Raw genomic sequence first — 18,836 nt, 5'->3', positions numbered from 1 at the left:
AAGGGAATGATTTAGATAGATAATTATTTTCAATACAAAGCTTACATTCTCTTGTAAAGAAGAAATTGCTTTAAATTTTTTCTATAAAATGTCTTTGAAAGAGGCATATGGCCCTATATTGATTAATCTCTGTACCTGATCCAGACATTCCTATATTTAGACATCTTAGAAGCACAGAAAATCTAAACGTTGTTGGCAATCATAAAAGAAATAAGTAACAACTTTTTTTTTATTACAGTCTGGAGAATTTCTTACCATTATTCCCTAATACAAGATTTTCTAATTAAAACTCACCTTTTCAAATACGCTTTGTTAAGAACGGTATTTGGGGCGATAGCAGGCTGCTAAGATGGACAAAATGAAAAGGAAAGATGGTAGTACAAAGGAAATAATGGTATGAAATATTTTGTTTTGCATTCCATTTCTCTAATTTTTTTACAAGACGGAAGTAGGCAGCTATGAATCACAGAACAAGGGAAGGAAAGGATAAAGTCAAATTATTATTTATTAATTAAAATGACAAAATTAGTACTTGCCTCTCTCACTTTTGAGAGAATTATTTGAAAATCAGTCCATTCAGTATTTTCTCTCCACGGGAAAATTTGATATGGAAAACTGTCTTGTAGAGCTTGATACATATTTGTGTGATGATCATAATGCTGATCTGTCCAAAGAGGCAGATATGACTTCTGTCTATTCTGCTGCAAGATGTCTCGTAGAAAGGACCTGGATTCCTTCAGAAAAAGGCTTCCCAAATGCTGAGACAAGTATTTAGTAGCCTGTCTGCAACATTAGACAGGATCTAGGCACAACTGTCCTCTGAAAGAAGTATGTTCAGGAGGAGATGATCATTTAGAACGGATTCCCAGGATTTTCCATATGCTATCATGGCTATGACTAGAAAAAAAGGCTACCATTTTGATGAAATTGTCTAGATTGTATATACACATGCTAAATTCTTTCTGCAGAAAGAATGGCCATTTTTATTACACTAAATGCTAAAGCTGTTCTTTTCACATGAATTCCCCTTTCTGTACTCATGTGCCCAGAAAGGAGGAGCTCACAGTCTTATAATCAGTGTCTTTTGAGTCCAAAGCTCTTTCCATCATAAACATCCTGAAACAGAGACGACCCTAACCATGACTCAGTTCCATCATTATACTGGAGACTGCTCATAAGTCATCAGAAGCTGCAGGGAAGAAGGGCAATTTCCAGGATCCTTCTATACAGAACACTTTTCTGAACTGCAGTTTCTGTAATGCAAATATTCTTTCCCCAAAGAAAGTCTAGGATATGGGTTGAGGGTGGGCAAGGGCAGATAGAAACTGCTTTTGCTTTGGATGTGTTGTTTTGTCCTAGAATGCTATAAAGGTAATGTTTTCCTAATATCCAGATTGTGAAATCGTATTTCCCTGGAGCTGAATGAGGCTTATGAGAAAATACTAATAAATAATATATTAATTAAGGTAAATATTGGAATCAACTTTAAGGATAAATTTTGGGTAAAATCTTAGTCGCACACACTATTTATGAAAAGTTATTAAATAATTTTGCTTACGGTTGAACTTCACCTATCTGAATTGAGTGCTACCAAGAATGACGTCTTTATAAAGAACACAACAGTATAAGGCCATTTGGTGCATCTATTAGCAAGATAAGGATTAAGTTAAAGGCCCCCAGAATCAGACTTTCTAACTGGCCAACCACAACTATTAATCCTTTTGGGTGTTTGGGAATGTGAAGATTGTGCAAGTTATATAAGTCAGTTCTTGCATTCCTGCATATCAATTAATTACCCATCATCTAACTAGTAGTTACCCTGGGTGGGTCCTACCTTTATTAAATAGTTGGTTCAGTAAGTCAGAGACTGTTCAGATACCCCCAAAGACTTTATTAGCATATTTGTAATAATTCAGCAATTTTAATAAAGAGGCATAAAAATAAATCATAAATGTAATCAGTTGTTCATTTCCCTGTCCTACTCTCTGTTTGTATATAAAGAATGATGTGGTGTTTCTAATTCCAGTCTGTTTCTGAATTTGACCTTTATAGGGGACTGCTGCTTGGTGAAGGAGAAAAAAAAAATTTTTTACATATTCCTGAATTTCTGAGCTCTAATCTATCTTTGTTTTTTTTTTTTGTGCTCTGAAGGCAGGATTTTTTCATTGGAAAAGGCATCTCTTTCACCTTTTATACAACCAGATGTGTCAGAAATACCTTACTTGTATGGCGTCAACACATGTAACACATAACAATGTTTGATTTAGTATGTACGATGTCTGTATGACGGGTGTAAAATCAGAGACCTCAGAGTAAATTTTGTTAAGACTTGTCATAACTCTGGAATTACACTCTACAGTACTAAAAAAGCTGCAGAAACTTCAGTATACTTAAAACTGTATCTTGAACATTCTATAAATTTGATTTTTACTACTTGTGTCAAGAGAAAGATACCTAAATACTGCAGCTTAATGTTCTTCCAAACTAACTAAAAATAACAAATTAGTCTAAAATATTAAGAATGGTTATATTCAGTGAATGGGAGGGAACTGAACAGTCCAATCAAACTTTTTATTGAAACACTTCCTGTTGAATGTGAATATTCTGAATCTCCGCTGAATAAATTTCATTTACAAGCAAGCAAGCAACATCAAAAAGTACAATTAGTGAAATTGTTTTTGAAAACTTTATTTTAAAGCTACCATCAAATAGCCAAAACAACTGAGTTTACTGGAGACAGAAAAAAAATCTGTAAGTCCACATTGAAAGTTCTAATATAATGACAGATGACCAGAAAAGAAAAGCAATAAAATTATGCATGTATTTGGTTACCTGTGCCATATATTCTGCATTTCTATTATGGTTAAAAACAAGGCTTACTTGATATCACACAAGAGAGCCACTCCTCTCAATATCCAATGGTCTACAGATAGTATTGTCTTTAAGTAGATCACAGTAACATAGGTTAGATCTGTCCTCCTGGGTTTCTTGTAAATAGGACAAAGATAGGCTTTTGTCTCCTTAGGACCGGTTGCATTAACAGCAAATATATGCACCACAGGGAGCTGGACAAAAAGAATTTTTGGTGTAGATTCAACAAGTTTACCATTTCGTCTGTCCCAGCCAGCTCCTTCCAAGTAGAGCCCATAAATATATACTCCTTCCTGTGTGGAGAGTAAGCAGATACATTATGCAAAAGACAACATTTGCTTTATAAAATTAATAATTGGCTTAAGCCATTAAAATTAATACATATTTTATATCAGAAGCATCTGACATTGAATCTTTCCAAACTATTTATTTTTAAATTATAATATTCTTCTTTTTCAGAATACAATGCTACTGAAATGGGTGGTAATCAAAGTTGTTCAATAAGCCCCTTAAACAGAATACTGTATGCAATTTCCTCTAAAGTTTACAATTATTCAGTAAATACACATATATTATTCCATTGCTGTAGAACATTTAGAGAGGTAGCTTTGTCCTAATTCTTTAGAAAGTAGGGCAGATGCATAAATTCTAAAAAATCTAGGGATGATGTAATGAAAAGGTTTTTTTAATAGAATATTTTTTTAAATGCCAAAGAGAAAGTGAAAATCTTCAAACTTTCTTTTTTAACTTCTAAACTGAATAAAAACAGTGAGTCAAAAACAGTATTAACTTTTCCTATAGCAATCCAAAGTGACTGAATGATGCAAAATATAAATTAAACACTGAAATTAATACTGAACCATCTTTGTGCATCATACATACAGAAGCAGGTACTGTGATCTCCTCTTTGGTCTGCTTTAGCACTTCGTTTTGTATTGTAACTGTATCTAAAGCCCAGCCTTTATGTGCTCGAGTTGCTTCTTGTCTCATTGCTGTCAGGAATCCTTGAGAAATTAAGTCACAGATTAGGTACATCTCACACAAGTAAAAAAGATCTAGCTCAATTATCTGCATTGGTCCACACTAAATATTATGGACATATTCACAGTTCTATTGAAACTGAGCATGTTGACTAATGACAGCCAAATTTACTTTGGTCCAAACACAGGAACACAAGGCAAAACTGGCATACGATGCATTATACTAAGAAAAGTATTTTAAAATAGAACATAAAATAATATACTTTTGTTAACTGAACAGTTCAGTAGCTAAAAAATGTTTGCTCAGGATCCTGGCTTACCTTTTATCGTTAGGTAGCAAACCATAGGATGCATGGTAGATTTGTGGTCGGGAAAGGAATTTAATGGCAGACGAAATATCAGTTACGCGAGTTGATATTTACATGCAAAAAGTTTAGAAAAAGGCATATTTAAAAAAAATGAAAAAACAGAAAAATAAATTACACCGATACGAAACAGAAGATGTGTCTGAATATGATAGAAAATAACTAGGTGTAGGGAGCATAAACAATGCCTTTGAAGGATTAAAAATCTGTATTTTGTTAATGGAGAAAAGCAAGACCTAGAGAGAAAGGGGTGGTAGAGGATGACCTGATCAAAGCAATGTGCTAGATGATTTTTGGAGTGTTGTTCTGAATAGACATTACAGAGGCAGGTTTGTAATAACAATGGTTTGAGAGGTAAAGGACTGAATAGTGTAACCACAAAAAAAAAAAAAAGTGGGCAGCAAAGAATGAGTTAAAAAGGAACAAGTAAAAAAAAAAAAAAAAAAAAAAAAAAAAAGAAACACTGCTACAGAAGCTACCAGGTATTTGCAATCAGTGTCTCAGAGGATGACAATGCAGCCACGAAGAAAACAACAGCTGCTGTTTTATGCTGATAGATGAAAAGGGTTACTTAGAGCTGTCAAAAACAGATTGAGGCAAAAGGAGAAGAGTTAACAATACTGAAGTGCATACTTGAGAGTTATCACCATAAACACCTAAAGATGAAAGGGCTTCAGTTACTCATTGGTAGGACATAAAGGAAAAGAATAGGGCTTTTCTGGTTGTCTACTTAAGCATATTCACGCTAGAAAAACCACCAAATGAGATACTGACAAGAAGGATAATCATGAAGGTACATGGTCATACAAAATACAGATATAAAAAGTGGTTTAATGTGCTGGGGGCCAATTAGAAGATACTTGTCACAGTTAAAATATTTATATGCCATGTAAATATAATTAGTGTAATTAAGTTTGCTCTTTCATAAGCATGTTCACTTCGAATACCTTCTCTACTTCAAGGAATTTTGGATCACAACAAACATGTTCATTCTCCCCTAATAATGATAACTGATAGACGACAAACACTGACAAGGACAATGGGTTTTAAATACAATTATTGATGATACTCTATAGTACTATAAAGAGATTTTTCTAATAAACTGATAAAATATATTCCCTATGTTTCAACATTATAATGCATTTGTCAGTACTATGACAATACTATGACTATTTACCAGTACAATCAATCTAGATTTTCCTGTAGTGAGAGCACAAGGTAGTCCAATTTCTGATTTACCTTACTCCAGTCAATTTTTAAACTTTACTGCATGGTTTGCTTTGCTCACTATTTTCTGGTGAGCAGTACTATTAACACAGTAACTGATACTTACCCAACACCAGCCCATAGTGCACTCTTTGTCTTAGTTAACTACTTTCTCTAACTACCAGAACAGCTTTATGAACACAGAAGTTGAAGCAATCATCAAGTTCAAGACCTTCTGTATCTCAGCTTTGTTTGCTTTTAGGCTAAATAGTTTGTTTGGTCAAACGAACCTGGTCCATTATCTTCTTTTATACCACTGTAAGTGCTGCTCTTGAATCATCAGAGATGAATATGCTGTCAAGGTCTGACACTACACTTAGGAGCTGTGCCATTTATGATACAAATGGAATAATGTTTTGACTAGCTTCTCAGTACCAGCTTTGAAAAATACTTTGGAATTCTTACATGTTTATCTGACGTACTCAAGTCACCTCAACTGTTTCTGAGAGTGACTCTAAAATGACTTTGATATTAGTAGCTTTCAGAGTTGTGGTCATAGAGAGATTGGTAAAAACAGCAACGTCACAAACTGAAGAGAACTTATAAAATTCAAGGATTTTTCATTAATCTTAATGAAAAAATTTTCATTGCTGTTATATGAGATAATTTTCCCACAATAATTTTGTATGGGCAATTGTTTAGGCTAAATGTGATTCGTCTAGGAACATGCATCTAATAAGCTAATGATTTTTGTTACTCATGGAGATAGTTATCATTCATTTTCCTTCCCCTCTATAAAATGATAAATACATCAAGCTATAACATATAGTGATAACTACATTTATTTGTACTTCTCAGTATATTCTTGATGAATTTGAACAAACTATACATTAAATAATCTGCAAAATAGAAACACTGTGAAAACTATGTGTTGATGATTCTCTGTGAAAGATAGATAATTGCCATAAATTCTGGTATAGATATATGCTGCTACTGTATAGTATATAGGCAATATATTAGATTACAGATTAAAGCCTCGGATTAAAGCTCTTACATACTTGCAACTTGCAAGGATTAGATATCTAATTCTGTTAGAACTAAAAAAGCAAGCTGAAACCACAGTAAAAGCGGAAAAATTGTATTTTCTTTAGATGTTATATCACTATCATTTGCAAGAGTATGCTAACAAGCGAATACATTATCTGTTAACTATATATTTTTTATTTTTGGAATATAAAAACTGTATTCCTAGGTCAACTCAAAGGACAGGCATTGTGTAAAGAGGATGCTGTAGGAAATAATAAAACAAGCAAAATGATATATAAATCCTTTACCATTTACATCCTTCCAAATTCTGGCAAGCAGGTGCTTAGGGACCCCTCAACCTGAAGGTTAAGTTTGTCCAATCATGTTTATAGCTACCATTGAACCTGTTTCACATCACTTTGTCTAATCTCTTTTTGGAATCCATTTATCATTTTGCCTCCTATAACATGTTCTGACAGTGATGAAAACATTTTTGTAAGTATAATATTAAATTAGATACGTAGTGAAAACCCTTAAATTACAATTAAATACAATACGTTATTACCTAAGTCCTTTCGGTACCCTACCTTGCGGATTAAAGAATCCGGTCATCCAAAACACATTTGGTCTTCCTTCAAATATCCAAGTAGAGAACTGACTATTTCTTTCCAAAAGTTCAGTAAACCAGAAGCCTAGTGTTGAAGAATCCCAAGATACCCTCTTCCATATTTGAGGAATTCGAGCATCATACATATTATCAAGAGCATCCCTCAAATTCTGGAATGAAATTACAAAATATGAACTTAAACAACCAAGATGATAGTTTCAAAGAGAGTATTTTGTATATAACAAATATTCTTGTACTTGCCTCACTCATAATAATAGTTCCTTCTATGGCTAACTTAAGATCATTCAGACTGTTTCGGAGTATTGTGATGACCTTTTGCATTCGGTCGATTTCTTGCCGAAGAAAAATATTCATAGAGTTAAGTTGTCCCATTTTAATTAAACGAGCTTTTACCTAAAATATAAAAGTACAAAAGAAGCAATTTAGTAATTATTCTAAATTGCTTATTTCTAAATTCTAAAAAAATCTGAAATACTGTTGTCACGTATGACAGCTTAACTTATTTGTAGAGAAGTAAATAGCACACTTGTACTTCAAATAATCCAGCTCTCATTTACAGTTTTAGAACAGTTGCAGTTTTAATTGATTTTTTTTGTCTTCATGATTTGATGACACTTCCCAATTTTTAAAATGAGATTTTACCCAAAAGGCCTGGAAGACTGCTGCCAAATAAAGTCAAGACTTTTTTTCTGTAATTTTGCATGCAACTTTGAAAGTTCAATCAGTCTCCATGACACATCTTCATGATTAATTGTTAGATATTTTGTTTTTAAATAAAAAGGCCTCATTTCTATTCACATTAATTGAGAAAAGATGTTTGCTGCTTGCTTGAATCTACCACTAAGTATAGAATCTTTATTGAACAGAATTATAAAACTGTTCTGATTTTTTTGGGGGAAGGGGACACTTTTTATGTGAAAACTCCACAGAGAGAAAACAATGAGGAAATAGCTGAGATTAGCTTGCCTCGTGAGGTATGTAATCAGGTGGAAGTTTGTCCAGCATGTCTTCAGCCAAACGATAAACAATGGCTTCACGAGTTTCTCCAATTCCTCCACCACTTTCTTTAGGCTGAATATTGGTAATAGTATCTAGAACGTCAGCTGCTGTGTTACTTTGATATCTAAAAGGATAAGAAATATGCTAAAAGTTACATCAGATTTTTTCAAAGATAAATTGTATGCTTTGTAGAACATGAATTGAACACAGAGAAAAAACGTACTGTGTCCCCCAATACATTTGAAAGTCAGAATAAGAATTTTTTTCCTTTGCTTCTGGCACCAAACTAAACTCGCTGATCATGAAAAACGTCTGGCTTTTGCAATCGTAAAGAGAGAAACATGAACTGTCCTTTACCCAACCTGTTATATATACACTTGCTGCTTTTCTAGTTCAGGGCTAAAAGAAGAAAGTTCCACACATTGTTTCGTAGCCTTTGAGAAAACGAGGCAGCAGATAAAATTAGCACATGATTCTTAGGGATTTTGAGGAAAGGGGGAAAATGACATATGCCTGATAAAGACTTCTAACCAACTATTTGCTGGGAAGAAGGAATGAAGTGCTGTAATCAGAAAGAATATTTCTCTGCAAGCTGCCCCTTTATTAATTAGGAAATCCATTCTGCCTTGAGGTAGTTCAGGATTAATGGTAAAAGCTGCCAGATTTACAACATTAGAAATTAAAGCATGGGCATTGCTCATGTAAATTTACGTTCTGAGTCACTATAAAAAAATGAATAAATTAATGTGGCATTTGATGCTAAAAGATAATAGACAATGTCAGTCCCTCAACACAAGCAGAATTATAGGAGTACTTTTGTTATAATGCTCTCTAGTAGAATAGATCTATGAGAAGTAGTAAGAAAGAAAACATACATTGTATGTTTGTGTTATGGCCGGCATGGCCTACTGTCACCTTATAGAATCAGGTACATGAGGAAGATATGGCCTTAGTCTGACTCAGAACATAAATTTATACTGACTCAGAGCATAAATTTACATGTCAGTTTTACTTATCGACCTTCATGTGATACTTCTATCTGCCTATTACTTTACCATACATAATTATGTAAGAAATGAAACCAAAGACTGTGCCACAGGACAGAAGCATGTGAACTCCTAAAGCAGTTAAGTTTTAAAGATAAAATCATAAGATTACAGAAATTAGATACTGTAGCATTTCAACATAACCTGGTTTTGAATGCAATTATAAAGATTATAAATCAGAAAATGTAAGAAATTATTTTCTGGTGGTTTGCTCCTCAGAGGATATCATTCCAGCTTCTGAACACAATAATGGTGGGCTTTCACAGTTTTTAACAACCGTTGACTTTAAATTCAAAACTCTCAACCTTTTTCCCATTTATGGCCACATTTGAAGAATGACAGATTTATGCAAGGTAATATACTAGCAGAAATGTTGGATGAAATTAATTTTTTCTTGAACTCATAGCTTCATTCCTAACTCAGACGACCTTCTGGTGGTTATAACCCTTACTTTGAGTCTAGGTGATCTAGCAACTGTTGGTAAAACAGATGTGAACCTTCCCCTCCATACCATAAGTACTGTTCTTCCACAAGTGTAGTCAGTGTATTCTATGTGGAAGGAGTAGGTTGATTAAATCAATTAAAATACAAAATATTACAGAATTATAAAAATGCACTGTCTTTCTCCAAGAAAAACCCAGGAACAACTTGAAAAGAATGCAATATGCCGACTTTTGGGAGAAGCAGGTGACTGAGAACAGTTTTTGAAAGATAATCTCAAAGGAACAGAATCAGAGTAAGCAATTTTATTTTCTTTAATGATATAAGCCAGGAATCTTCTGGAAAGAAGGAATGATCAGCTTAATATTGTAAGAAGCAGCAAACATGAATAATAACAGCAATCTGAACAAGAAGACTATTATTAAAAATAGAGAAAAAAGATGTATCTTAATATGCACATACTTTAAAGATATTCATCTAGGAAGAAGTGAGAATAAAACAGAAACAAAAGATTTCATTCATGCAACAGTGGGCCATAGTGAATATAAGACATTCTGAAACAATTCTTTTCTGGGCTTTGGAAAAACTAATTTTGCTTGACATTGGTAATGAAATGTTGAAGTATAGGCGCAAACAGTAATAATAAAAAAAGATTGCACAAATTTGAAGAGGAAGTACTATGTCACTACAAAAGAGATCACGTATATACAATGGGATTTCTCTGACTGCACATCTAAATGTAGATGTCTATATAACAGCTGGTTGTCTGGATTATCTTTATAGGCAATGCAAAGAGGCATGATTCAGTTCATCTACTTTAGATGTCTGCTCTGCAACGAGAGAAATTGTACTTTATAAGGATCTATTTCCCTATTTAAACAAAGTTTTGCATAGCTGCAAAGGAAGCTAAAGTAACTTTAAATGAATCTCATCCCCAATGTCTGTTTTGCCTGTAAGTGAGGATAAGATGAAGGAGTTTTATCAGTTTAGGTATGTTCTTCCCTAAAACAGTCTTGCACAGCAAGCTGTGTCATAAGAAGAAAAAAAGAAGGAATTTTCTGTGGATTTTAATCTGCTCCAAAAAATATATTAAGGATATTTTCTTATAGAGTTTGGGCTCATCAAACTATCATATTTTGATAGTTGGAGTCTCTGCCAGCAGGAGTTTTCTATATTAGAATTTAAAATTAAAAGCAAACACTGTTTGAAAGAAATATACCCCAGCTTTGTGTAGAAAATAGCAATATCCCATTGCAGCATGGTATTCAAAACAGTTAAACCTTAACATCAACCAAGGGACCACTGGAGATTCTGCTGGGTTCAGTCAGCTAATAACAGCTGCAATACCTGCTAATTTTACATAAATTCAGCTGGAGATTTGACAGAAAATTGTCAGAACATTCCTTGCCTACTCTGGTACCTGTTATCTGTTGCAGAGCCTGTAGTTCTTACAGTAAGTTAAAAATCAATTGCAGTAACTTCAGATGTTAATCTCAGGTGGATGAAAGTACTAACATTCAATGAATGGTTGGAACCAATGGATTGAGCTTTTGGCTGAACTGGAAACAGTCCCACTGATCTTGACAAGAGTGTGTGTGGCAATGGCAGGGAGGGGTAAGGTCTTTCTTGGCCTCAGTAGTAGTAATATGGAGAGGTCCTGGCTATCTCAGGGTTTCATTTCTAGATGTTAGCCTTCTGCATATTCTGAGGTGACTTGATGGACATTTTGAATACAACTTTTTGTTATATATTGTATAGAATGATAATCCATTCAGCCTGGAGGTCAAAGATGAAATTTAGGCAGACGTATCTGTGCATAGTTGCCTGTAACAGCCTGTGATGGCACATGGAGCCACTTAACAGTTTTTCTTACACATAAAGAAACAGCTACAAAGTAGAATCTTCAAGACAAAGACTAAAGACTCAGGAGTATGCTGATGTACAAAAGTGGAAGAAAAATCAGTAGTGGAGAGAAATGAAAGAGCTGTTTGTACTCACTACTCTTTTCCAACACTGTCAGTCTCAAGCCTCCTATAAATGAGTCTTCCTAAAAGCCTAATTGCAGTTCCAGAGTGGTCTCTCTTTAGGATATTGTTCAGTTCTAAAGTAAATCATAATTCATTCTTTAACCAGACCTGGAAGGGAGGTCTTGCAAGTATCAGAGAGCAATTTAAAAGAAAACAGAAAAAAAAGTAACAAATCTACTCTTGGATTCTCATTTTCTAAACTATGTATTTACAATGGTAAGTGCTAGGCAGAGCTGATAATAAATTGTGTTCCATTCTCACAGGATCTTTATGATAATGGGATTTTGATATGGCATCAGCCTGTCAAATTTGAGACTGAAAAATTACTATTTTGTCCAAAAATGCTTGAAGGTACTAGGTTTCCAAAACAGTCAGGCATTTGAAGTTGGATTGCAGACGTCATTGCAAGGTTACTCTCAACCATCTTTGAAAGGATGTGAAGAACAGGAGAGGTGCCTGAGTACTGGAAGAAAGCTAATGTCACTCCAATCTTCAGAAAGATCAAGGAGGAGGACCCAGGGAACTACAGACCAGTCAGTCTCACCTTGATCCCTGGAAAGATGATAAAGCAGCTAATCCTGGATACTATTTCCAAGCATATGAAGGGTAAGAAGGTAATCAGGAGCAGTTAGCATGGATTCACCAGGGGAAAATCATGCTTAACCAACCTGAGAGCCTTCCATGATGGAATGACTGTCTGAGTAGATGAGGGGAGAGCAGTGCCGTGTTGTGTACCCTGACTTCAGCAAGGCTTTTGACACAGTCTCCCATCCTCACAGGCAAGTTGATGAAGCAGCCAGATGAGCAGCCAGCGAGATGGACTGAAAAATGGCTGAATAGCAGAGCTCAGAGGGTTGTGATCAGTGGTGCAAAGTCAAGTTGGAGGCCTGTAGCTAGCAGTGTCCCCCAGGAGACAGTGCTGAGTCCAATCTTGTTCAATTTGTCAATGACTTGGGTACAAGGACAGAGTGCACCCTCAGCAACTTTGCTGACGATACAAAACTGCAAGCAGTAGCTGATACATCAGAGAGCTGTGCTGCTATTCTGAGAGTCCTGGACATGCTGGAGAGATGGGAAGAGTAGAACCTCACAAAGTGCAATAGAGAAGTGCAGAGTCCTGCACTTAGGGAGGAATAACTTCATGCACCAGTACAAGCTGGGGGCTGACCTGCTAGAAAGCAACTCTGAGTTCTAGAGAAGGACCTGAGATTCCTGGTAGACAACAAGTTGACAATGAGCCAGCAACATGTTCTTATGGCAAAGAAGACCAATGGTATTCTGGGTTGCATTAGGAAGGCCATTGCCAGCAGGTCAAGGGAGGTGATCCTTCCCCTTTACTCAGTACTGCTGAGGTCCAGTTTTAAGCTCGTCAGTGTGAGAGAGAGATGGAGCTACTGGAGCAAGTCCAGCAAAGGCCTAGTAAGATGATTAAGGGACTAGAGCCTCTTTCATATGAGGAAAGGCGGAGAGAGCTGAGATGTTCAGCCTAGAGAAGAGAAGACTGAGTGAGGGGGGATCTTAACAATAAGTACAAGTATCTGAAGGGAGGTGTGAAGAGGACGGGACCAGACTCCTTTCAGTGGTGTCCCAGTGATAGGATGAGAGGCAGCAGGCACAAACTGAAACATAGAAAATTCCATCAGAACATAAGGAAAAACTTTTTGAGTGTAAAGGTGACTGAGCACTGGAACAGGTTGCCCAGAGAGGCTGTGGAGTCTCCTTCCTTGGAGATATTCAAAAGCTGTGTAGAAAGGTTCCAGGGCAGTGTGCTCTACATGACCCTTCTTGTGCAGGAGGGTTGGACAAGATGATCTCCAGACGTCCCTTCCAACCTCAACCATTCTGTGATTCTGTGAATAACATTTGTTTTGTTTAAAAATACAAATAACTGTGGTAAGAAATGACAAATATGGACACACTAAAAATGCATAATTCATGGCAGAATTATTGAGAACATCAGTGAAGAAATATGATGACAGTTCATATACTTCAGGGAGTTTATAACATTATAAGGAAATAAACCCAAGCTGTTAGACACATTATTTGGAATGAAAAAGTGAATTAAGTCAAAGATAAAATTTTAAATGGAATTAGTACTTGGTGAAGCTGAAAAGCCTTTCTTGAATAATGGGAATGGCAGAACTGATGGCAACAAAATATTGTAGTTACATCCAAAGGCATGCTGTAAACCAACTGACAATCCACAAAATTATTTAACAAAAGAGTGCATAGAATAAAAAAAAAAATACACAGAATCATTTAACAAAAGAGTTCACAGAACAAAAAAAATACTATTTGAAACAGCAGAAAGCAAACATTAGAAACTTTCTTTAGCTGTTCTGTATAGAACCTTGTATAATATGTTAATATAAAAGTTTTATGATGCTTTCAAGTTAAAAAAAGGATTTTAGAAATCATGAGGATTAAATAAGAATTTTGACTGCTTTAAAAGAACATGTAAAATGCATTTGCAGATACTCCATTCGTAATTGTGTACATACATTTCAAGTGTTTCCATTTCAATAGTAGAATTCACATGAAACCTAGATTTCCTTGGAAAAATATACTTCATCCAAATATTTTACAGAACTTTAATTGTTTCCAAATATTTAAAGTAAGAGTCTTTGGCATCAATATATTGTGACCTACTTACGTAATATTGGCATTAGGATGAAGACCAAAGACTTCTGGGCTGTCCATGGCAGGGAGTGACTGAATGTATTCAAAATACTGTTCCAGTGTTTTGCACACTGGAATTTTATATCCAGTATAAAAACAGAAAGTGCTGTCAAACATCTTTTCATTAAACCACACCTGTGCAAAATCCAGAGAGAAAAACAAAAAATCACTTTGCTACTCGGATTTTTTAATCTTGTTTTCACTCTTGGAGAAACATAGTTCTCATTTTAGCTACTGTCTCTACTTTTACTTGAATACACGAATAAATCATTAGAAGCTATGTTTTCTACGTCTGAGTTCCAGTTATGTATTCAGCAGTTTTGCTCCACATTGAAAAGAAATCAAGGAGAAGGACAAAGAATGATATTTTGAAAAAATTAATTTTACTCTGAATGTCCCATAAGTCAGTGAAGTGTATAATTAGCAGAAATAATCTGAAAATAATCAGAAATCTTCTGATCTCTGTGCTACAGCTGCCAATAAAAATGACAAATATCTATATTTTCAAGGTCTCTCACCCTTGCAAAGCAATTAAGAAGACGCTTATCGAAGTCATCTGTAACTCGACCTCCATATTGCACTTCTCCAATCATGTAGCGTACTGTGCTCCACGATATACCCTGGATGCAAAGAAAATAAAAAGTTATAGTTGTAATGTATTACAAGAAGGGATCCAGCTTGTAATTTGAATATTATCTCCACCTCAGGAGACCCTGAAATGCAAGCTGAAAAGATCATTGTTGGACGAAAAAAATTATACTTGATTTCAAATGGATTTTCTGAGCTCAGCTCTACATTTTTAAACTACAGTTGGGCTTGATTCTATTAGAAATAGCCCTTGGTGTTTCTTGTGTGACCTGAAATCACTCTCAGCTGCTACTGCCTCTTTTCTTTTTTTTTTCCAGTTTCTCATCTTTACTTTGCAAGGAATGGCCATTCTATTACATTACTCCCTGCTAGTAGTAGAAGCCCAATTGGTGGCCTCAGTGCGGTTTGATTGGCTTTGTTAAAACCTCATATTTTAGCTCCTTTCCAAAACAGGTCTTGTATGGAGTTGTTAATATTTTAGATATGGCACTGAAAAAAAAAAAAAAGATAAAATTCTGGCATTCTCTTACACTTTTTTTTAGTATGAATGATAGTGCACAGAGAATATTTCAGCTTGACTGTCTTGCTCAGAATCTGAAACTTTGATCATTACAAGCTGCATTGAAAAGAGTGATGAAAAGACTATTATAATATAAGACATGAAGAAAAAACAATTACAGATTCTATATAAAGCAATTAAACATATTGTATACAAGTTTTAGTATTCACCTTCTTGATGTCACATTCATCCAGGTGATTCTGTATAAACTGAACACTGGCTGTGAAGTCCGCTGAGTTAAATTCATAGGGAATATTCCAACCCAAAGGGCCAAATTTGCGTCGCTCCTTAGGAGTTGAAAACAAATATGGTTATGAAACACCATATTATTTTGTTTCATTGTTAAAGTTCAATTGGAATTAAAAAATTGAACAGAAGAAAGACAGCCTAGAAAACAGCTATGTGCCTCATATACATCAGTATTAATCAAAATGTTCCTAAAGTACACTACGAGGGGAAAATACAGAGAGAAAAAGCAAAAGCAAAATTTATGACAGTATCATTTATTGCTACCTTTACTAATCAACACATCATACTCAAGTCTGAAAGGTCTCATGTCCATGTGGATGATCAGGATATTTAGATTTTTATATTAAGCAACTAATTTAAAAATTACTGAACCTCTGCAGTTTCAGCACACTCATCGACTCTAACTAGACTCTACTTTTTCAAATGCATGTGTTAATACTTAGTTATCCAAAGGCTTCTACATTTCCCTTTTGTCTTTACTGTTTCAGTGTGATGCTTTAATGTCCATGGTTGCCTGTTTATCTCCTGAGCACTTTATGATTCAGTTTTATTGTTGCATACATATTTATAAATAAAATTGTAACAGCAGTTGCAACATAAAAATAGTTGGCCATAAAAATAAGAGAATATAATCTGTAGCCCGAAGACATTTCAAATACCCAACAGTTTTACATTCCTCACAACTATATTTTAACCATCTCAATTACCTCCTTGCTCAATAAAAATTTTTCAAAGTGAAGAATAAATCAAGAATTAAATTGTTGAATAGTGCTGACATTATTAAACAAATAAGCAGAGTAATACTGACATTTTAAAATTGACCAAGAGATAACATATTTATTAGAATTTTAAATAACCAAGTCAACAATGATTGGCAGAAAACATCTGAAATCCTACCAGAGAATCTACACAGAAAAAAATCTTAACATTTAGGTACTTAGCTAATGTTAAGTAACATTTAGGTACCTAGCTACAATATTCAAAAATAATTAGAATTGCAAAAAAAAAAAAACTTCTATTTCTCCCAAATCTGGTATTGTATAAAAGTAGATGAGCCAGCATTAACCAATAATACATTCTAGAAAGGTATAGTGATTTTCTGCCAAATTCTTTGAATTACTGTATAAGCTGTATTTATCATGGCAATCTTGTCACCAAAGGATATTAGGAATTTGTCAGTTCAAAAGCAGGGCAATGTATATATTGTTTGGTGATTGACATTCCATAAATTTTATGAATAGATGACCAGCTATAATTTTTTTTAAAAGTACTGATGGTTGAATAAGCTTAGGTCTTCCAGGTCCCTAAGTACAGTATATTCACATAAGGCAGTACACAGCACAACTTTCTCACTATTTATAAAAAGTAGGAGTTAAAGATGCAGAAGACTGTATATTAATAGGGACCTTTGATAAATTGCCTCTTTCACCACCTTTATTATATTGAAAATACCAGCACCTCAGAAGACCCTAAGGTTGAAATCTTTTTCTAAACTATTTTGAGATCCTTGATTAAAAGAAGGCATATTCAGTGAGCTCAAAAATCTTGGCATTTACTGTACTCTCAAGACTACTGTATCTTTGAAGGCCTACATATGGACACAGCCTTGCTCATATTGAAGTTAATACAGAAAAATCACATTGACATAGATAAAAATAAGATAAAAACAAGGCTTTAGTGACGGAATTTTACTTAATTTTAGCCATCCAGAAAGTAGACCGCTACTCTAAGCTAAGCATATAGATTTCCATTAAAATCAATGGACAGAAAGATAGATATATCTCCAGAGAATGATTCACTCTGTTATTGAGAGGCACACCTAAGACAGGTAAGCTGATTTTCTGTTTGGGGATGATTATCTATTTCTATTGACTACAGAGAGAGCTGACTTGCTTACAATGGATGACTAACTTTTGGACAACTAAAATTAGATGAGAAAAATCCTTAGTCTAAATGTTCATAGAATTAAATTTGTGTAAAATTTAAAAGGCAATTAACAGAATAAAGTAGCTTGAAATAGAGATTGTAGAAATTAAAAGCTCCAGTTCTGCAACATGGTGCTACAATAAATAGTAGAATGAGTATTTTCCATCAGGAACCCTGTTAAAGTGACTTCATGTATTATAACATTAAATGTAAATCTTTTAAAAAATACCTGAACGGTAGAATGCAGGAAAGCTACAGTGTAAAGCAAAGGCTTCCACATAGGCATATTGCTAACATCTAGCAGATCTTGATTAATTCCTGAAAACGTTCTTTTCAAACCAGCTCGCACACCTTGGGGAGGTTCATTTGTGAACTTTATAGCAATCTGTCATGTAAAAAAAGATAAAGGAATTGGATTTATTTACTAAAGCAAAAACAGCAACATACTAAAATGTCACAATTATTAGTTATAAATAAAAGATACAATGTAAGTAGTTGAAATGTAGATATAAAATTGAAATGCAATTAACTATTAATTGCATAAAAGGAGAACATATTAGATTAGTCCAGAAAGCCTTATGATGCACATTAAGATACTGAACATGGAACTTGTTCACACTACTGACACAGCAGGGTTCCACCATCTGAGATGTCCAGGGATCTGAGGATTTTCATCAAAAATCTGTATTTAGCATGCATTTCAGAAGGCATCATATTGTTCTTTACCCCTAATTCAATGATTGGATGATGAAAGACAACTATACAGAGTAGATTGTAAGAACACTCCAAACAATCCTGTTGTTTTCTGTTTCCAAGACTTCACAGGAAATGCACAGAAATCTTGCCTCTCCTCAAATCAGATGTTCACAGTTGCTGCTCTGGAGTCTTTGGCTTTGACTCCATTAGTAAATTGAAAATGTTCCTGGACGCTCTGGTAAATCCTAGATTTATTTGAAAAGAAAATTGATCTGTTCTCCGTCCTCAACTTAAATCACATGCATTTAAGCTAGTATTTCCTTCATATCCTAGATACCAGGAGTAGCATGTATTTTTATTAGAAGAGAATGGAAACACTAGGAAGATTCACATTATTTTTACAGGAAAGAAGTCTTTTAACATGGAAGTTTCAATGCACAACTATTATTCTAGATCTAGCTTGCTTTATTCTATATACTAACTGGACCGGCTGTGAGAGTGCCAGGAACCATCCTGACTTAAATACACTTCATGAGAGTTGAGGCAGCTT

General features: G+C 34.6%; 1 protein-coding gene across 3 annotated transcripts in view; it reads right to left on the bottom strand.

Annotated features, from left to right (window-relative positions):
- Positions 1–2,876: 2,876 nt before the first annotated feature.
- Positions 2,877–18,836, bottom strand: part of DNAH8 (dynein axonemal heavy chain 8) — a 158,308-nt gene continuing 142,348 nt past the window's right edge. For all 3 annotated transcript variants that reach the window (XM_085319940.1, XM_085319930.1, XM_085319949.1), the window contains 9 exons: positions 17,820–17,975; positions 15,586–15,702; positions 14,787–14,888; positions 14,243–14,403; positions 8,043–8,199; positions 7,317–7,469; positions 7,036–7,225; positions 3,754–3,875; positions 2,877–3,164 (listed from right to left, as the gene is read on the bottom strand). In XM_085319940.1, the coding sequence (XP_085176066.1) occupies positions 2,877–3,164; positions 3,754–3,875; positions 7,036–7,225; positions 7,317–7,469; positions 8,043–8,199; positions 14,243–14,403; positions 14,787–14,888; positions 15,586–15,702; positions 17,820–17,975 (1,446 nt within the window). The remainder of the gene's footprint in view (positions 3,165–3,753; positions 3,876–7,035; positions 7,226–7,316; positions 7,470–8,042; positions 8,200–14,242; positions 14,404–14,786; positions 14,889–15,585; positions 15,703–17,819; positions 17,976–18,836) is intronic.

This window comes from Rhea americana, unplaced genomic scaffold (assembly GCF_003343005.1).
Source record: "Rhea americana isolate MKP2758 unplaced genomic scaffold, rheAme1 scaffold_119, whole genome shotgun sequence".
NCBI lineage: Eukaryota > Metazoa > Chordata > Aves > Rheiformes > Rheidae > Rhea > Rhea americana.
This window is presented reverse-complemented; position numbering and strand designations above follow the sequence as displayed.